This window comes from Diceros bicornis, chromosome 17 (genome assembly GCF_020826845.1).
Source record: "Diceros bicornis minor isolate mBicDic1 chromosome 17, mDicBic1.mat.cur, whole genome shotgun sequence".
Lineage (NCBI taxonomy): Eukaryota > Metazoa > Chordata > Mammalia > Perissodactyla > Rhinocerotidae > Diceros > Diceros bicornis.
The window spans coordinates 52,606,207-52,624,938 of NC_080756.1; the positions used below are offsets into that span (position 1 = coordinate 52,606,207).

Genomic DNA, 18,732 nt, shown 5'->3' on the forward strand with positions numbered 1-18,732 from the left:
AGAAATCTTTAAACCAAGGGTGACCATGATAGGTTAATTATTACCTCTTCTATCTTTTCTTTATCTGTAACCTTATAACGTTTCCACTAAGGATGATAATGGTGGTGGTAATGTTGATTATGGTAATAAAAACAGCAGCAAATAGTTTTTGAAGGCTTTATTTTTATCAGGTACGGTCGAATAACTATATATGCATCAAGTTATTTAATCTTAATAGCATTTTAATACACTAAATTTGCAATTACTTGTTCCGTTACTTTTCCACTATAGAGCTAAGGGTAAGTTTTTTGCCTCTTGTCTGCTAATGGCCTTTTGCAACCCAGATACTGAAAAGCAGAACCTTTTCAACTAAGAAATCCTGTATAATCTCTTACTGACACCAGAAGGCAAAGTCACAGATTTCAAAACTTACAGTATGGCTGAATAAGGGCAAAAGTCACAGGTAAAGGTAGGGACTATTAGAAAGTTATTTACATGACATATCATGCTGAGTGGTTTGTACCATAGGTCCCAAAATAAGTTTTCAGTCAAAATAATATGAGAAATTAAGAACAAAAATAAATAAATAGTATAGTCTACACAAGATTGGAAAATTTGCCTGCCAGACATCAGCTATAATGGTCTTATAGAACATACAAAAGAAAACCAAAGCATAAAATCATAAAAATTGTCTTTTAAATATATTATTAGATACCCAGCATGGGTCTATGTACTTTATATTAGCTTATTTATCCTCATAACAACTATATCAGGTGGATTTATCATGCCCATTTGACAGATGAAGAAATTAAGAACAGGAGGTGAAGGAATTTTCCCAAAGTTGCACAGCAGATATTTGCAGATTTGGGATTTGAACACAGATAGTTTGGTGGTGTAATACGTATGTGCCTAACCACTCAACTACAATCCCTTTCTAACTTGTAGAAGGAAAAGTCTCTATTCAAAATTTTAGTATGGTTAGTATGGTTAGAGAAGTTGGAAAATTGGAAAATGAATCCTAGATATTTAAATAGATAAACTATTAGAAACTTTTTCAATCAGTGATCATTTAGTGAACATTTACTCTGTACCAGGTAATGGGCTAAGGCCTAAGGATACAGAAAAAATAATATTTTTCCCTCAAGTTGGTAAGAGCAAACATAAAAGATACACAAAAAAATAAATAATTACAGGAGGCCAGCCCGGTGGTGTAGCAGTTAAGTTCGCGTGCTCCACTTCAGCTGCCAGGGGTTCACAGGTGCAGATCCTTGGCACGGACCAACACAGCACTTGTCAAGCCATGCTGTGGCAGTGTCCCATATAAAGGAAAGGAAGATGGGCATGAATGTTAGCTCAGGGCTAATCTTTCTCAAAAAAAAATAAATAAGTAAATAAAAAATAAATAATGCTACAAGAATTCAAAGGGTGCAACCAGTATTAATTAATATATTATTCCTAAAAAATAGAAGCACTTTATAAATTTGTCTGAAAATATATTTGCTTTAAAAGGGAGTAAATTCTGGTCAATTCAAAATAATGAGTCAGAATCTTGTCTATGCTATATATGAAATATATAACTTTGGGACAATTATTTAACCATTTCTGATTTTCATCAAATTTCACTACATTATGAACTCATGTGATTTTAGAAAATTTTGACTTTTTTAGCAATATGCTTATAGCTGTAATATTATATTTTAACTGAAAATAATTTCAATTTTCTGACAAATAATGATATTCACTATATACTTACTGTGCTCCAAATGTTGTCCAAGTTTAACCATATGCAAATTCATTTAATCATTGCAACTTTGAGTAAACTGAAGAATGGAAAAGTTATTAGAGTTGTCCAAAGTTAGAAAGCCTCACAAGTAAAAGATCTGGAATTCAAGCCCAAGCAGTCTAAGTCCAGAATCTACACTCAAATCTATGCTCTTAAACTCTATACTCTGACGAATTTATAATTTGGCTGGCAACTTGGTGACCTAAGAGAAATTTGATAAGGAATGAACAAGTATATATTTAGATGTGGTGAGGATGAGAAAAGACATAAAAATATAGGCAGAAATGAGCATATGTTTCAATAAGTTATTACCTGTGTTTGAATTAAATCATTAATTTTGTTTTAAATTATAAGGTTACACTTTTCTGTATTATTCTACTAATATCAAGACTTATCAAGGAGTCTGACCTAGTGTGAACTATCACTGTTTCCTGGGACACGTAAGTTTGTCTGGGCTATACCTCAACAGCAGACCTTTTCCTGATAAAACTATATATTAATCCAATAGACTTTTTTAATCATAGCAATTCTTACAAATTACTGTAGCAAAAAAGAGAAACAGTTGCAGGGAGTGTGCACTTGCGTATCTTCCTAAAAAGCAGCCCCCTGGGACTGGAAGGCAGCAAAATGGTGGACCAGCAAGCTCCAAGCCCTCATTCCTCCACAAAAACATTTTATAAAAAACAAAAAAAACCCAAGAAATTGGCTGAACTAATCTTATAAGACCTCTGGAAAATAGTCAAAGGTTTACAAAAACCAAGCAAACACTCAATCAAGAAAAAGCCATCTTCAAATGGTAGGAAAATTTTGTGGTATTTTTATTCACCCTTGCAATACCCTCTGACTAGGGTGGCATGAAGAATGAGGTAGACCAGTTCCCTGTTCCTTCCTTCAAAATGGAGAGAGCAGAGCTTTTTGCAATGTTCTAACCAATCTGGGTGTGGCCTGAAGGACTGGTCTCTGTTTTGCCTAACCTGGGCATCAAACAGAAAAAGCAACAGGCACTGTTTGTGAAAGCTGCAAGGGAATTACAGACCCATAAATGCCTGGGACAAGAGAATGCAGGTGGAGAAATACAATAGACCATCTGAGATCCTGAGGAGAAACTAGATTGAGACTCTTTGGAAAATTAACACTCAAAAGCAATTATGCATATGGGGGAATTTAGAAAGCCACATATAGGCCCAGGAAAGATGCACAATCAGAAAAGACCTGGAAAAAACCTTGAACTTTCACTTCACCTTGATTCCTAGGCTCAGAAAATCCAAGATAAATGATGAAAGGCTACCAATCTGCAAAGCCTGGGAGAGGTGGGATTTTTTTTTAAATACCCAATTTTCAACAAAAAGTTACAGGGAATACAAAAAAACAGGAAATTATAGCCCATTCAAAAGTAAAAAATAAATTGACAGAAATTGCCTCTGTGGAAGCCCAGACATCTGACTTACTAGATATAGTATTTGAATCAACTCTCTTAAATATGCTAAAAGAGTTAAGTGAAAACATGGACAAAGACTAAAGGAAATCAGGAAAAACATACATGAACAAAATGAAAATATCAAAAAAGATAGAAATTATAAAAAGGAATCAAACAAATTCTGGAGCTGAAAAGTATAATAACTAAAATGAAAATTTCACTAGCCGGATTCAACAACAGATCTAAGCAGCAGAAAAAAGATTCAGTGAACTTGAAGAATGGACAATTGAAATTATCAAGTCTTAGGGAGAGAGAAAAAAAAAATGAAGAAAAGTGAAGAGACTAAGGGACTTGTTGGAAACCATCAAGCAAACCAACATATGCATCATAGGAGTCTCAGAAGAAGAGGAGAGAGAGAAAGTGAAAGAGAAATTATTAGAAAAAATAATGGCTGAAAACTTCCCAAATTTGATGAAATACATGAACCTACAAATCCAAAACACAACCAACTCCAAGTAGGATAAATACAACAAAACTCACACTGAGACAAATTTTAATCAAACTGTCAAGTCAAAGACGAAGAGAGAATCTTAACTTAGCAAGAGAGAAATGATTCACCATGTACAAGGGGTCTTCAATAAGATTGTCAGACAAGTTCTCAACACAAACTTTGGTGGTCAGAAGGCAGTGAGATGACATAGCTAAAGTGCTAAAAGAAAATAAGGGGCACAAAAATTCTATAGCTAGCAAAAGTGTCCTACAAAATTGAGAGAGAAATTAAGATATTTACAGACAAGCAAAAGCTGGGAGAGTTGACTACCACTAGACCTGCCCTACAAAAAAATGCTAAAGGGAATACTTCAGGCTGAAATGAAAGAACACTAGGCAGAAACTAGAATCCATATGAAGATGTAAAGATCTCCAGTAAAAGTAAATGCATGGACAATTATAAAATCCAATACTATTGTAATTTTGGTTTGTAAGTCCACTTTTTATTTTCTACAGGATTCAAAAGATAAATGCATAAAAATTTATAAATCTATGTCATTCAAAATACAATGTATAAAGATGTAGTTTATAACTTCAATAACATAAAGTGTGACAATTAAATTAAAAGAGAATCAAAATGTGTCACAATCAACTAATCACTAAAGAAAGCAGAAATTGAAGGAATGAAAGAAAAAAGTTTTAAGACATACAGAAAACAAATTACAAGATGGCTAAATGGCTAAAGTAAGTTCTCCTTATCAGTAATTACTTTAAATGTAAAGAGATTAAATTCTCCAATCAAAAGGTATAGGTTGGTAGAATGGATTTAAAAAAAAAAAGAAACCACAATCTCTATAAGAGATTCACTTTAGATCCAAAGACACAAACAGATTCAAAGTAAAAGGATGGAAGAAGATATTCCACACAAATAGAACTGGGGTTGCCATACTAATATCAGTGAAAATACACTTTAAGTCAAAAACTGTTACAGGAGAAAAAGAAGAACATTATATATTGATAAAAAGATCAAGTCACCAAGACGACATAACAACCATATACATATATACATCAAATATCAGGGCTCTAAAATATTGAAGCCAACACTGACAAAATTGAATAAACAAATAGACAGCAACACAATAATAGTAGGAGACTTCAATATCACATTTTCAATAATGGATAGAACAACTAGACAGAATATTGATAAAGACATAGAGATCTTGAACAATACTATGGACCAATTAGTCCTAACAGACATACACAGAACATTCCACTGGACAGCTGCAGAACACACTTTTTTTTTTTTAAGTGCACATGGAACATTTCCTAGGATAGACCATATGTTAGGCTATAAAACAAATCTTAAGAAATTTTTAAAGATTTAAATCAGACAAAGTATATTTTCTGATCATGATAGAGTGAAACTAGATATCAATAGCAGAAGGAAAACTGGAGTGTTCACATGCATGAGGAAATTAAACAACACACTCTTAAATAACCAAAGAATCAAAGAGGAAATCACAAGAAACATTAGAAAATATTAGATATAGAGTAGAATAATGATTACCAGGGGCTGAAGCAGGAGGGGAATGGGAATTGATGGTTTGTTTAATGGGTACAGACTTTCTGCTGGAATGATGAAAAATTTCTGGACCTGAATAGGGGTTATGGTTAGACAATATGGTAACTATACTTAAAGCAATTAGATTGCACACTTAAAATGGTCATTTTTATGTTACGCATGTTTTACTACATCAAAAAAAGTACAGGAAAAAGCGCCCCCACCAAGTCTAAAACATAGAAGGAAGATCTGGAATGATATACTCAGTACAGTAGATTATGATAATTTTTAATTTCTTACTTACAGTTATTTCCTGAGCTTTCTTTTTAAATTACATTCATAATCAATGTTTACAAGTTCTTGACCTAATATCTGTTTCTGAATGTCTTTTGTTAATAAATATTTTTGTCTCCATATAGTAGAATGGAATGAGAGAAAGAGAAATAAGACCATGATCACTGGATGGTGAATTAGTGGAGGTGACTTTTTCTTATTTCAAAAAGCAGGTCTTTACTTCTCCTGGGAATTTATGGAAAGTTTGAAGATGATTAGAGTTTAAAATTATATGTGATTTTGGAAGAGACTAAAGTTGTCTATCAAAATCTGTTTTTTTCTCCTTCCATAACAAGTTAGCAGAACTTGGGAAAATTCACATTTCCCATACTTCTTTTCATTTATGTGTGGCTTGGTTACTAAATTTCCACAAATGAAATTCAGGTGGAAGGGATGTATGCCACTTTCTGTTCTAGGCCTTAAAATGTAGCACATCCCTCCTCAGTGCACTCTTTTCCTTTCCTTCAGGAAACCCAGGCTTAATAGTGACATCCTGCAGAAGCCAAAGATATTCTAGAGCAAGACAGAAAAGAGCAACCCCACAGTCTAATTCACTCATCTCAGGATTATTGAGGGGTCAAAGAAGACCATGTTTTGTAAGCCACCATGTTTTTTTTTGGTCCTCTCTTCTTTTGACTATCATCTCAGATTGTATATTGTTAAAAGAATATACTGTTTAAAAAATACATACTGAATTCTTGTCCAATATTCAGCATAAATACAATTTCATAAATCATATACATAGGCTGCTACTGCTCTACTTTGACATGACCTCCATCAGTACCTACGCATAATGACTTTGAAGTAATTTTCTTTGAAAATGTAATTTCTGAGAGAAAAAATGTATATATACAGTAAAACCACATGATAAACAGCCTAGCAATAATATAAATTAAAGCATAATATGACTAGTAATTGGTTTCTACCTTCTGCAGCCTCTGGTCATTCCATTAAACTTGCAATAACGTGACCCCTATCTTACACAATTAAATTTTTAGATCCCTCTTATATGGTTACTGGAGTTTAACTCAATTAGTGAAATTAAAAAAAATTACTAGGAAGCGTAAAGAACAGAAAAATTACCAAGAAGTCTTCTCTTCTTTTGCTAAGTGGAATTCTCTAGATTAACAAAGATTATAATTCACTTACCTAACAAAGCAGTAGTCGCTCCACACGCTATTATTAGACACATGACCAAAACCAAGAGCAGATTTGGGATAACTTTACTGGAATGCTTTTTTGAAGGCAGATAACCTGGAAAAATTATTGAAAGACATTACTTTTTACATTAAATACAAACATCAGACTACTAGAAACGTTAACCATTAACCATCAAAATGTTACTTCCGCTTAATCTCTTCCTTTTCACCAGAGGGAGCAATTGGCCTGTCATGCTATGAATTTCAAATTCTGTCTCCAGAGTTAAATTGTTCACACAAGTTAAAACTGATCCTGAGCATACAACACATGAAGTAACCTTGCACTGCTCCCAAAAAATAAATACAAATCCGATTAAACCTTCAGATCCAGCTACCAATTTACTAGAAATATAAGAGAGAGAGAATCATGTCAATTAAACTACACGGACGAAATCAACAAAATCCGGACTGTTGAAAATTCCACATAATAAATTATCTTGATTCCTTAAAAAAAAAATGTAAAGTAAGTTGTAAAAAGTGATCAAGCGATTGATTAAAAGGGATTTAAAAGGCATTTTTTTAAAAAGGCAAAACTAAAGCAGGAAAATGATTACCATAAAAGTCGAATTAGTGTTATTCTTAGGAGGAGAGAAAAGCAAACAGCAGAGACTACATGGAGGGCTTCTGAGCGGGATAGTAGGCTTCCTTCTCTGTCAAAGGTAGCGTTTTCAGATTAGCTTGTCTCTCTTAGCACTAAACGTTTAAGATTCCTTCATATGTTTTTGTGGCTTGATAGCTCATTTCTTTTTATCACTTAATAATAACCTGGGTATAGATGTACCAGTTTATGAATTCACCTATTGAAGGACATCTTGATTGCTCCCAGGTTTGGCAATTATAAAAAAAGCTGCTATAAATATTCATGTTCAGATTTTTTGTGTGGTTGTAGTTTTCAATTCATATGAATGAATACCAAGGAGTGTGATTGCTGGATCATATGGTAAGCGTTATGTTTAGTTTTGTAAAACACTGCCAAACTGTCTTCCAAAGTGACCGTACTATTTTGCGCTTCACCAGCAATGAATGACAGTTTCTGTTGCTCTACATCATCACGAGCATTTGGTGTTGTCAGTGTTTTGGATTTCAGTCATTCTAACAGGCATGTAGCACTATCACATTGTTGTTTAATTTATAATCCCCTAATGATGTATGACATTGAACATAATGTGCTTATTTGCATTCTGTATATCTTCTGTGGTGAGGTGTCAGTTCAGATCTTTTATCCATTTTTTAATTGGGCTTTTGTTTTCTTACTGTTGAGTTTAAGCATTCTTTATCTATTTTGGATAAGAGTCCTTTATCATATATATGTTTTGCAGATTTTCCCCGGTCTTTTCATTCTCTTAATGGTGTCTTTTACACAGCAGAAGTTTTTTAATTTTAATGAAGTCCAATTTACTAATTTTTTTCTTTCATAGATAATGCTTTTAGCATTGTATTAAAGAGTCATCACCAAACCCAGGATCACCTAAAATTTCTACTATGTTATCTTCTAGGAATTTTATAGATTTGTATTTCACATTTATATCTTTGACCCATTTTAATTTTTGTGTAAGATCTGGGTCTAGATTTATTCTTTGCATATGGATGTCCAGTTGTTCCAGCACCATTTGTTGAAAAGACTAATATTTCTCCATTGCCTTTGCTCCTTTATCAAAATCAGTTGACTATGAATGAATCTACTTCTGGGGTCTCTTTTCTCTTCCACTGATCTCTCTATTCTTTCACCAATACCACACAGTCTTAATCACTGTAGCTTTATAGTAAGTCTTGAAGTCAAGTAGCATCAATCCTCCAACTTCATTCTTCAATATCGTGTTGGTTATTCTGGGTCTTTTGCCTTTCTGTATGCTTCAGAATCAGTTTGTAGATATATGCAAAATAACTTGCTGGGATTTTGATTGGGATTGAATTGAACCAATAGATTAAGTTGGGAAGAATTAACATCTTGACAATATTGAGTCTTTCTATCCATGTTCATGGAATATATCTCCATTTAGATCTTCACTTATTTCTGTCATCAAAGTTTTATAGTTTTCCTCATAAAATCTTATATATATTTTGTTAAATTTATCCAAGAATTTATTTGTTTTAGTGCTAATGTAACTGGCATTGTGTCTTTAATTTAAAATTCCATTGTGTCTTTAATTTAATTACTCTTTTGTATATTAACCTTGTATCCTGAAAATTTGCTATACTCAATTCTTAGCTCCAGGAGTTTTTTTGTTGTTGTTGATTCTTTAGGATTTTCTACATAGACAGTGATATCATTTGTGAATAAAAACAGTTTTATTTCTTCCTTCCCAATCTATACATCTTTTCTTGTCTTATTACATTAGGTAGGTCTTCGAATACAATGTTGAATACAAATGGTGAGAGCAGACATCCTTGCCTTGTTCCTGATCTTAGTGGGAAAGCACCTAGTTTCTTACCATTAAGTATGATGATAGCCATAGATGTATTTTTAGATGTTCTTAATAAATTTGAGAAGGTTTCCCTCTATTCCTAGTTTTCTAAGTTTTTACCATGAGTGGGTGTTAAATTTTGTCAAATGCTTTCTCTGCATCATTGATATGATCACAGGATTTTTGTTCTTTAGCCTAATGGATTACATTAATGAATTTTCAAATGTTGAAATGTCCTTGCATATATGCGATAAATCCCAATGATGGTAGCATATAATTCTTTTTATGTATTATTGGATTTGAGTTGCTAATATTTTATTGGTGATTTTTTAATGTATGTTTATAAGAGATATTGGTCTGTAGCTTTCTTTTCTGGTAATGTCATTGTCTGGTTTTTATGTTAGCATAATGCCAGCCTCATAGAATGAGTTAGAAAGTATTCCCTCTGCTTCTATTTTCTGGAAGAGTTTGTACAGAATTGGTATAATATTCTCCTCAAATGTTTGAGAGAATTTACCAATGAAACCACCTGGGCCTATTGCTTTCTGTTTTAGAAGGTTATTAAGTATTGATTCAATTTCTTTAACAGGTATAGGCTTATTCAGATTGTCTATTTCTTATTGTGTGAGTTTTGGCAGATTGTGTCTTTCAAGGAATTGGTCCATTTTGTCTAAATTATTGAATTTATAGGCTTAGGGTTGTTAATAGTTTTCCTTTACTATCCTTTTGATGTCCGTGGTTTCTATAGTGATGTCACCTCATTAATTTCTGATATGATTAATTTGCGTCTTCTCTATTCTTTCCTTATTTAGCTGGCTAGAGTCTTCTCAATTATATTGATCTTTCAAAGAACCAGCTTTTGGTTTTATTGATTATCTCTATTAATTTCTGACATTAATTTCATTGATTTCTGCTCAAATTTTTATTATTTTTCTTCTTCTGCTTACCTTCTATTTAATTTCCCCTTCTTTTTCTATTTTCCTAAGGTTAAAGCTTAGATGATTGATTTTAGAGGTTTATTCTTTTCTAATATATGCATTCAATGCTATAAATTTCCTCTAAGTACTGCTTTCATTGTATTCCACAAATTTTGATGTTGTATTTTTATTTTCATTTAGTTTGAAAGGTGTTTTAATTTTCTTGGAATTTCTTCTTTGATTCATATATTATTTATAAACATGTTAAATCTCCAAGTATGTTGGATTTTTCAGCTATCTTTCTGTTATTAACTTTTAGTTTAATTCCATTATGGTCTGAGAGCATACATTGTGTGATTTCTATTTTTTTCATGTTTTTAAGGTGTGCTCTATGGCCAAGAATGTGGTCTAACTTGGTGGATGTTCAATATAACCTTGAGACCAATGTGTATTCCACTGTTGTTAGATGAAGTAGTCTGTAGATGTCGATTACATTATATCCAGTTGATGGTGCTGTTAGTTCAACTACGTCCTTATGATTTTCTGCCTGCTGGATCTGTTCATTTCTGATAGAGGGTATTGAAGTCTTCAGCTATAGTGGTGGATTCATCTATTTCTCCTTGCAGATTCATCTATTTCTCCTTCAGCTTTTGCCTCACGTATTTTGACACTCTGTTGTTAGGCACATATACATTTATAATCATTATGTCTTCTTGGAGAATTAATCTTTTTATTATTATGTAATGTCCCTCTTTTTCCCTGCTCTGATAAGTTGTGGGTCTCTGTATCTCTCTTCAATTTTGGAGTAGTGGTTTTCCATGTAACCACAGTTCTCTGATGGATCTAAGAAAAGATGTGGATTTTCAGTTTTCCAGTTTTTTTCTTGTTTTATAGATGAGAGCAATGACTTCCAAACGCCTTACATGCTAGACCAGAAATATAAAGTCCTTTAGAAGATAGTTTTCTCTGTTAGGCCCTGGTGCTAAATTGATATACCTTATAGTACAGGACAGAACAGAGGTCTCAGGTTAAGCCTAAACTATAAATTGTAGGCATCTATGAGCATTTCTGAGGGCCTGAGTTGAAAAAGCATAGACCAAAGGCAAAATAGGCTGGGATATAAAAGAAAAGATGATTAATAAAAACCTTGTGTCATTTTATTGTATGTTCTGTAAGGGACAGAACCTTGTCTTTTTGCTTGCCATTGTATCTCCAGCATCATCAGTGCCGATAAAGAAAGTGCTCAATAAATACCCAATGAATGGGTAATCCTGGTTCCATGGAAGTGGAGTTAGCACGCCACATCCTGTCTCTCCCACTGAATGCACTGTAAAATCTAGACAGAATGCAGAGAACAGCTATTTGAGGACCCTGGAAACTATATAGTAGCAGCAATTCTATGAAGAACACCAGAATTCAAGGTACCATCAAATCAGTGTTGAATTTAGCTCTCCTCATGCCCATATCAATGCCCTAAACTTAATGTACCCAGAAACCTAGAATTGAGCACCCATCAAGGCACAAACAGAGAGAGCTCCAGGAGAAGCACTCTAGCTCTGGTTTAAGGAGCGGGAAAGTAAACTCCTAACACAGAGAGAGAGTATGAAAATACCTCACATTTTTCTCTCTCTCTTCTCCATTCTTGTGCACTTCAAACCTCAGGCAATTTCATGATGGCAGTGGCACTGGAAACTATGACAACACCTAATAGCCAAAACCTTGAGGGAGGTGCACTGTCCTCTTCATTCAGCAGAGCTGTGGTTCTAAGAGTGTGAGGCCAAATCTCTTGCTTTTTTTCTTTTTTCTCCTGTCACATGGGCTTACAGATGCAGCCACAATTGCAGAAGTGCACATGAGAACAGGGTAACTAGAGTCTTCTGGTTGGAGAATGGAAAAGAGAAGCCCCTGGGAACCATTAAGTATTAGGCAGAAGGTGGAAAAAGAGAAACTTTGGAAAGGGAACTGAATCTTATTTGTGAACTCTTTGACTCACCCTCCCACCACCCCACAAGCCGTGCATGCCTAGATTTGACCCTAAGTAAACTGCCAAAGATACTGAGACCTAAACTAATGAGTAGAACATTGCCCAGGTCCAGATCCTAGAGCACTGGTTGATGCACATGAGAGAAAGAGGAACACTGCAAAGGCTCTGAACATGAAACTGACTTTGGAACCAGAGCCCACAGAAGAAGGCCTGAACCTGGTCAGAGTGATTGCCTCTAAAACCAAAAGTGTCAATATACCCCCCCAAATTTAAACAAAGTCAAGAGTCGTAACAAAATATTTACTCAAAATGTCCAAAATACAATCCAAAATTATTCAGCATATGAATAAACATGAAAATTTCAACTTGTATGGGAAAAGACAAGCTACAGAAGCCAATGGTGAGATGACACAGATGTTGGAATCATCTGAAAAATATTTTAAAGCAGCTAGTATGAAAATACCCAAAATACCAAATGAATGAAGAAATAAAGGAAGTCATTTAACAAGAATAAGAAATCATCTTTTCCTCATCTCAGTTGCCTTCTTTCTAAATTCATTGCCATTTTTGTCAAGGACAAAAAATTTTTTTCAGTCTTAAATTATGACACCTTAATTTTCCCCAACTGGTACAAAATCATCTTTTTTTTACTTACTAAATCATCATATTAATTCTCACATACAAGAGGTTTCTTTTAAATTTCAAGCTTCATATAAATATATAATACATAAGATATTATATATGTGATTTTTCTTTTTATATTTAAAACATTTTAATTAAAAAATAAATTTAAATTTAAATTAAATATTAAAATATTTTAAATATATATTTTTATGTTTATATTTTTTTCTTTTTACACTACATCCAATGTAAGATAATTCCATTCGAACACTCCACTAAGTTTTTCCTTGGACTTCTGTTTACTTTTTTTATTTGTAAATGTCCTTTACTCACTTTTTATTTTTTTCTCTCCTATGAGCTTCCTTGATTTCCTGTATTATTTAAGAAAGACAATACTTTGCATCTGTGTGATGCTTTATGGTTTGTATTGCTCTTTTCAGTGAAATTAATCATTTTTATTCTCAATCATAAGTTTAACCTGATCCCGTTCTCTTACATCTTTCTCTAATATTTCCCTCTTCTTATTTGTTAGGACAAATATTTAAGTACGTGCATATTTTTACACAAACTATAAACCAATTTATGACCTCTAGCACTCCATCTCTCATCCTTGAAAACTCTTTATCTGTTACCATTTTTCCTGTGTAGGAACTGGATCCCATCACTACCAATACCTTACCACCCAGGTCCCACACTCACTCCATACAGCCCAGCTTCCTACCTCGATTTGCCAGAAATTCACCTGGTATGAAATCTTGTTCCACATTGTTAGTATTATACATTTTGCCTTCAGTTTTCATGAGCAAGTGAAACCACAGTCAACAAGAATTCTCAACTCCAAGAACGATCTGAAAAAGAAAAACCAGCAAAATTTTCTTTAAGACTTCCTCAATAACCAAAAATGTCAAACTTTTAAGCCACATATGAGTAGGAGTGAAAGAGAAACACTGTGAAGCAAACGGCCACAGAGTCATAAGCTAAAAGAATAGACTGGTGTTTGTAAGGATTTTTTAGTAGACATTGAAGCTAATTCGCTAATAGTACTTTTGTTGTAAGACAAAAAAATGCTTGTTAATTTAAGCAAAGAAAATAAGAATTTATTGAGAGGAATGAGATGGTTCTCAGAGGAAGTGACTATTAGACAAATAAAAAGAACGGCAACTCTAATCTCAAAATTCATTCCCAAGAGCTCACTCTCCTTCAAAAAAACATTTTCAAGAGGTACAAGCAGTGTCTTTATCTAAAGACTTCTTAAGTCTCAGCATGCTTGAGTAGTCTGTTTTATCATTGACCTATAAGACACATACAGAAAAGTCATTGTGACAACATCAAGAATGAGAAATCTAACCTCGTGTGGAGGAGTCAGAAAATGACTCTGTAGTAGAGTGATGATTAAACTAAAAATAAGAGTGAACAGACTCAACAGACTCAACTCCCTCACAGCAGCTGCCTCTGTCTCCATCCTCCCTCACTCACTGGTGGCCCTTTGCCGCATGAATGACCCAAGAGAAATCTTTCTCCTCTGCTCTGGAAATTACAGGTTTGTTGCAGTGCCATTACTAATTTGGCTACAACTCCAGCTACTCTAGAACTTTTTGAGATATTTCAAGAAGTTGCTGTTACAAAAGCTGCTCCCCAAACTCGATGTTATTAAAAAATGGACATGAAAAATATGTAGTTCTTATATAAACTCTGGCTGAAAAAGGTGCTCCCACTGGAATATTAGTAGCCAGGAGACTCTTCACTAACAGTAGCATCTTAGCAGATTTATCTCTTTCTTGTTTATAAACTTCTGTAAGGAGACTTTTTAGTAAAATATAACTTAAAGAAATGTGCATAAATCATAAGTGAACAAATGTTTTAAAATTTGACACGCAGTATAACAAGTGCCCAGATCAAGATATAAAACATATATGTCCTCCTTGTGCCCTGTCACACTCATTACCCCCAAGTATAATCACTGTCCTAACTTGTGACCCCAGAAATTATTTTTGGCTAGTCTTGGACTGTATATAGATAGAATTATACAACATGCTATCTTTTGTGTCTGGATTCTGTCTCTCAACACAATGTCTGTGAGTTATCTGTGTTGTTAGGCATAGCAGTAGTTTGTTAATGTTTATTGCTGAGTAGATTTACTTATCCATTATTTATCTGGGTATTTGTCTGCTATTAATGGGCATTTGGGTTGCTTCTATTTTCTGGCTATTAGGAAAAAGCAGCTATGAACACTTGTGTGCAAGTTTTTTTGGTGAACATATGTACACCTTTCTGTTGAGTGTATACTGAGGGAGGGGAACTGCTGAGTGATAGGGTTTGCTTATACTGAGCTTTAGTAGATTTATTAATTTTTCCATTTCATTTATTTTTTCAAAGAACCAGTTTTTTCTTTGGTTAATTCTCTCTATTGCATATCTTTTTTATCGTCTTAATTTCTGATCTTTAAATTTTCCTCTTTGTTTTTTGGGGGGTTCAATTTGCTGTTTTATTTATTTATTTTTATTTTTTGTGCATGTGTGAGGAAGATTATCCCTGAGCTAACCTCTGTTGCCAATCCTCCTCTTTTTGCTGAGGAAGATTGGCCCTGGGTTAACATCCTTGCCCATCTTCCTCCACTTTACATGGGACATCGCCACAGCATGGCTTGACAGCAGTGCAATGGTCCATGCCGGGATCCGAACCTGTGAACCCTGGGCCGCCAAAGCGGAGCACGTGAACTTAACGGCTATGCCATCAGGACGGCCCCTCGGTTTGCTCTTTTTTATCTCACTTTTTGAGATAGACAGTTTGCTCATTGATTTTCATCCTTTCTCCTTTACCAATATGTGCATTTAAGGTTATAAAGTTCTTTATAGGCACAATATTAATTAAATCCTGCAAGTTTTGATATAGGTTGATTGTCATTATTTGTGGTAGATATGTTCTATAAAATTTCCAAGAACACTGAATTAATGAATATTGAGCCATTACTCCTAGAAGAAATACAGGGTTAGGTTCCCATGATCCTCTAGTCACAGAGTCTTTATCAACCAATCGATACATGACCTTGCTTTATGTGTGTTTCTGTTTAAGGACACCTTATTTAACATATATTGTTAATTCATTAACATTGAACTCACGGCCAACAGCACTAGAACTCACTCACACCTGAACAAAGCTTCTGTAACACACATATTTCCTCCATAAGGCATATCATAGTTGTCTTTCATTTAGGAACACTAGACAGCACTTCAGCCCCATGCTTGTGGACCATTGTAAATAGTGAAATCACCAACAAAAAGCACAAAAATGAAAAAGAAAAAAAAATATGGCACTAACTTGATGGCAAAAAGGACAACTATTTACAGAATGAGGGCTGAACTGAGAAGGGGAGCATTATCGTGTTCAACCTCAACTGGGAAAGTGCTTGTTGAGAGACAAATGTTTCACTGCTCTGCATGCATCCTCACATGACTACAAAAGCATCCCAAGTATTGATTCTGGAGTTACAAATAAATTTTAGCCAATAGGTGAATTTTCAATACAATTATGAATAATGAGGTTCAACTGTATCTTGTTTTTATTTTATCCACTTAAAATATTTTTAATTTCTATTTTGGGGCAAGGGGTTATCTAGAAGTGTATTGTTTAACTCTCAAATATTTGAATTATTAAATTATCTTTTCATTGCTGATATCTATCTTAAGTCCACTGCGGTTGGTAAAAATACTTTGAATTATTTCAATCCCTTAAAATATATTAAAACTTGCTTTATAGCCTAGAATGTAATCAATTTTACTAGGCATTTCAAATCCCCTAGAAAAAAATGTGTATTCTCATTATTGGTTAGCATGTTCTCTATGTCAACCAGCTCACCATTATTTTACTATTGCTTTAGTGATTATTCTAAGATTAAAATAGTATCCTTGACTTCATGTTCTCTAATATATCTTAGCACTTTACCACTCCCAAGAAATACTAGGACCCTAGAGTGCTTTAACACAAATTACTTCTTTCCCAATTTTTTATTGATGTTATGAATTTGATTCTAGTTTCATTTTTACACTTCTCAAGGTATTTTTATTATTGTTTTGTAGAATCAACATTCATTTATATTACCCTTTCCATGGCTCTTCATTTCTTTTCTGCATTTCCATGTTTCCATCTGGAATCGTTTTCCTTCTGCTTGAGGAACTCCTTTTAATATTTCTTTCAGTGTAGGCTCGGTGGTGTAGGGGCACTAGCCTGTGTAACCTTTAAGAACCATGTGTACTTCTGACTCTCTTCTGGGCAGGACGCCAACCTTCTGGGCAGGACGCCAACCTTCTGGCAGGACGCCCAGTTGCTGGGATTTGTAACGATCCAGAGCCTGGCCAGCCAGGATCTTATCTTATCTCACTCAAAGAACACTGCGTCTTAAAGGAACACAAAGCCCCTCCACAGGAGCTATTGTTCTCAGGAATGCTGGCTGTACCAGGGACAGAGCCTCTTGACAAGCATATAGCCGTTGTGCTCCTGCCTATATAAACGACCCTCTCCCCACCGGCGGTTGTGGTGCACACTTCCATGCAGCCAGCCACCACTGGACATTCCCTATAACTCCCAATAAACCTAGATGTCTTGTTTGCCATCTCTGGGTCTTTTCCTCCGTCTTTCTGCAACTGCTCACCCCACACTGCTTACCCAACTGGGCATGCAGCCAGACGGATGGTGATAAATCTTGAAATGTCTTTGTGCTGACTGGATCTCTGAAACATATCTTCATCGGTTTTAAAAATCTAGGTTTTCTGTTGATTTCTTTCACCACTTTAAAAAATGTCATTTCCTGGTCTTCTGGCTCCCATTATTTCCATTATAAAGGCACAGGTCATTCTTACTATTCCTCCTTCTTTTTACTGCTTTATCTTTTCAACTTTGCCTTCGTTTGCAGCAGTTTTACTATGATTTTCCTAGGTGTAATTTTTAAAATCTATCTTGATTAAAATTTGCTGGGCTTCTTGAACTTGTAGCTTGATGTCTTTAGTCTCACTTGAAAATTTCTTGGCCATTATCTCTTAAAGTATTACTTTCTTCCTTTCTCCTGTTTTTCCACTTCTCAGCGCCCAACGGCACTTGCATTAGATCTTTCTATCATTGTCCTTATATCTTGTATGGTATTTTCTGTATTGACTGTCTGTACTTCAGTCTGGATTTTTTGCTGAACTATCTTCCATTTCACTAATCCTTTCTTCTGCTGAGATCAATCTGATTTTAAACCTATCTATTTCATCATCAATTCCTATTGCATTTTTCAATTATAAAGTTTCCATTTGATTTTTATTTAGAGATTCTACTTCACTGGTGAAACCCTTCATTTTTGTCAACTATTCTCCAGAACACGTTAATTGCAGTGATTCTGAAGTTTGAGTTTGATAATTCTAATACCTGGGTCGTCTGTGTGTCTGTTGCTTATTTATTTATATTTGTCTGTTTATTTGTTTTACCTCTTGGTACAATAAGGGAATTTTTGCTTAAATGTCGTCAATGTAATGCTTGTTTGTCCTAGCACCTAAGGTGAAGCCCTCTACTAATTCCATCTGAGAGCCCGGATTTTTACTAAAGCTCCTTCTCCTTGTCAGAGCCCGAATCTGAATTTTTCTTTCAACAGCACATGACTGTCCAAACTCCACTCTGCTTTTCAGTTTTCTTCTTAGTCTCTTTCCCTGTGAAGTTTCAATAATTTGGCAAATGGCTTGAGGGAAAAGCATTGATCTCACTTCTTTGGCCCTCCCTTCTGTTTGGGATTTTGACCCTTCAAGTGCATTGGCACAGATCTGTATCTCTCCTAGGAGAGGGCCGGTTAGCCATGGCCTCTGCCCGGGTTCTTAGCATGTGACCAATTGCTGAGATGCCTCTTGGAGAATAGTGGCTTCTAAAATGTTGACTCACTTCTCTGTGGTCCCCCTTCTAGAATATTTGCTGCTCCTCCCATTACCTTCAAAGCTCTCCAATGTGTTAAAAGAGGTTAAAAAAAGAAAAAATCTGGCTCTTCTAGCTGTTCTCAGATGAGCTTGGTATCTCTCAAC

At 34.6% G+C, this 18,732-nt stretch overlaps 1 protein-coding gene across 7 annotated transcripts in view; it reads right to left on the bottom strand.

Moving 5' to 3' along the window:
* CLEC2D (C-type lectin domain family 2 member D) overlaps positions 1-18,732 on the bottom strand; it is a 36,167-nt gene that overhangs the window by 10,006 nt on the left and 7,429 nt on the right. For 2 of the 7 annotated variants that reach the window (XR_009222587.1, XR_009222589.1), the window contains exons 2-4: positions 13,410-13,536; positions 6,712-6,816; positions 1,171-1,282 (exon numbers count right to left, since the gene is read on the bottom strand). Coding sequence is in view for 4 of the 7 variants with exons in the window: in XM_058558832.1 (XP_058414815.1) it covers positions 6,712-6,816; positions 13,410-13,488 (184 nt within the window). In the remaining 3 variants the exon portion in view is untranslated. Of the gene's footprint in view, positions 1-142; positions 1,283-6,711; positions 6,817-13,409; positions 16,890-18,732 lie in introns of those variants that run through there. The other 5 variants (XM_058558832.1, XR_009222588.1, XM_058558833.1 and 2 more) reach the window with 5 other exon arrangements.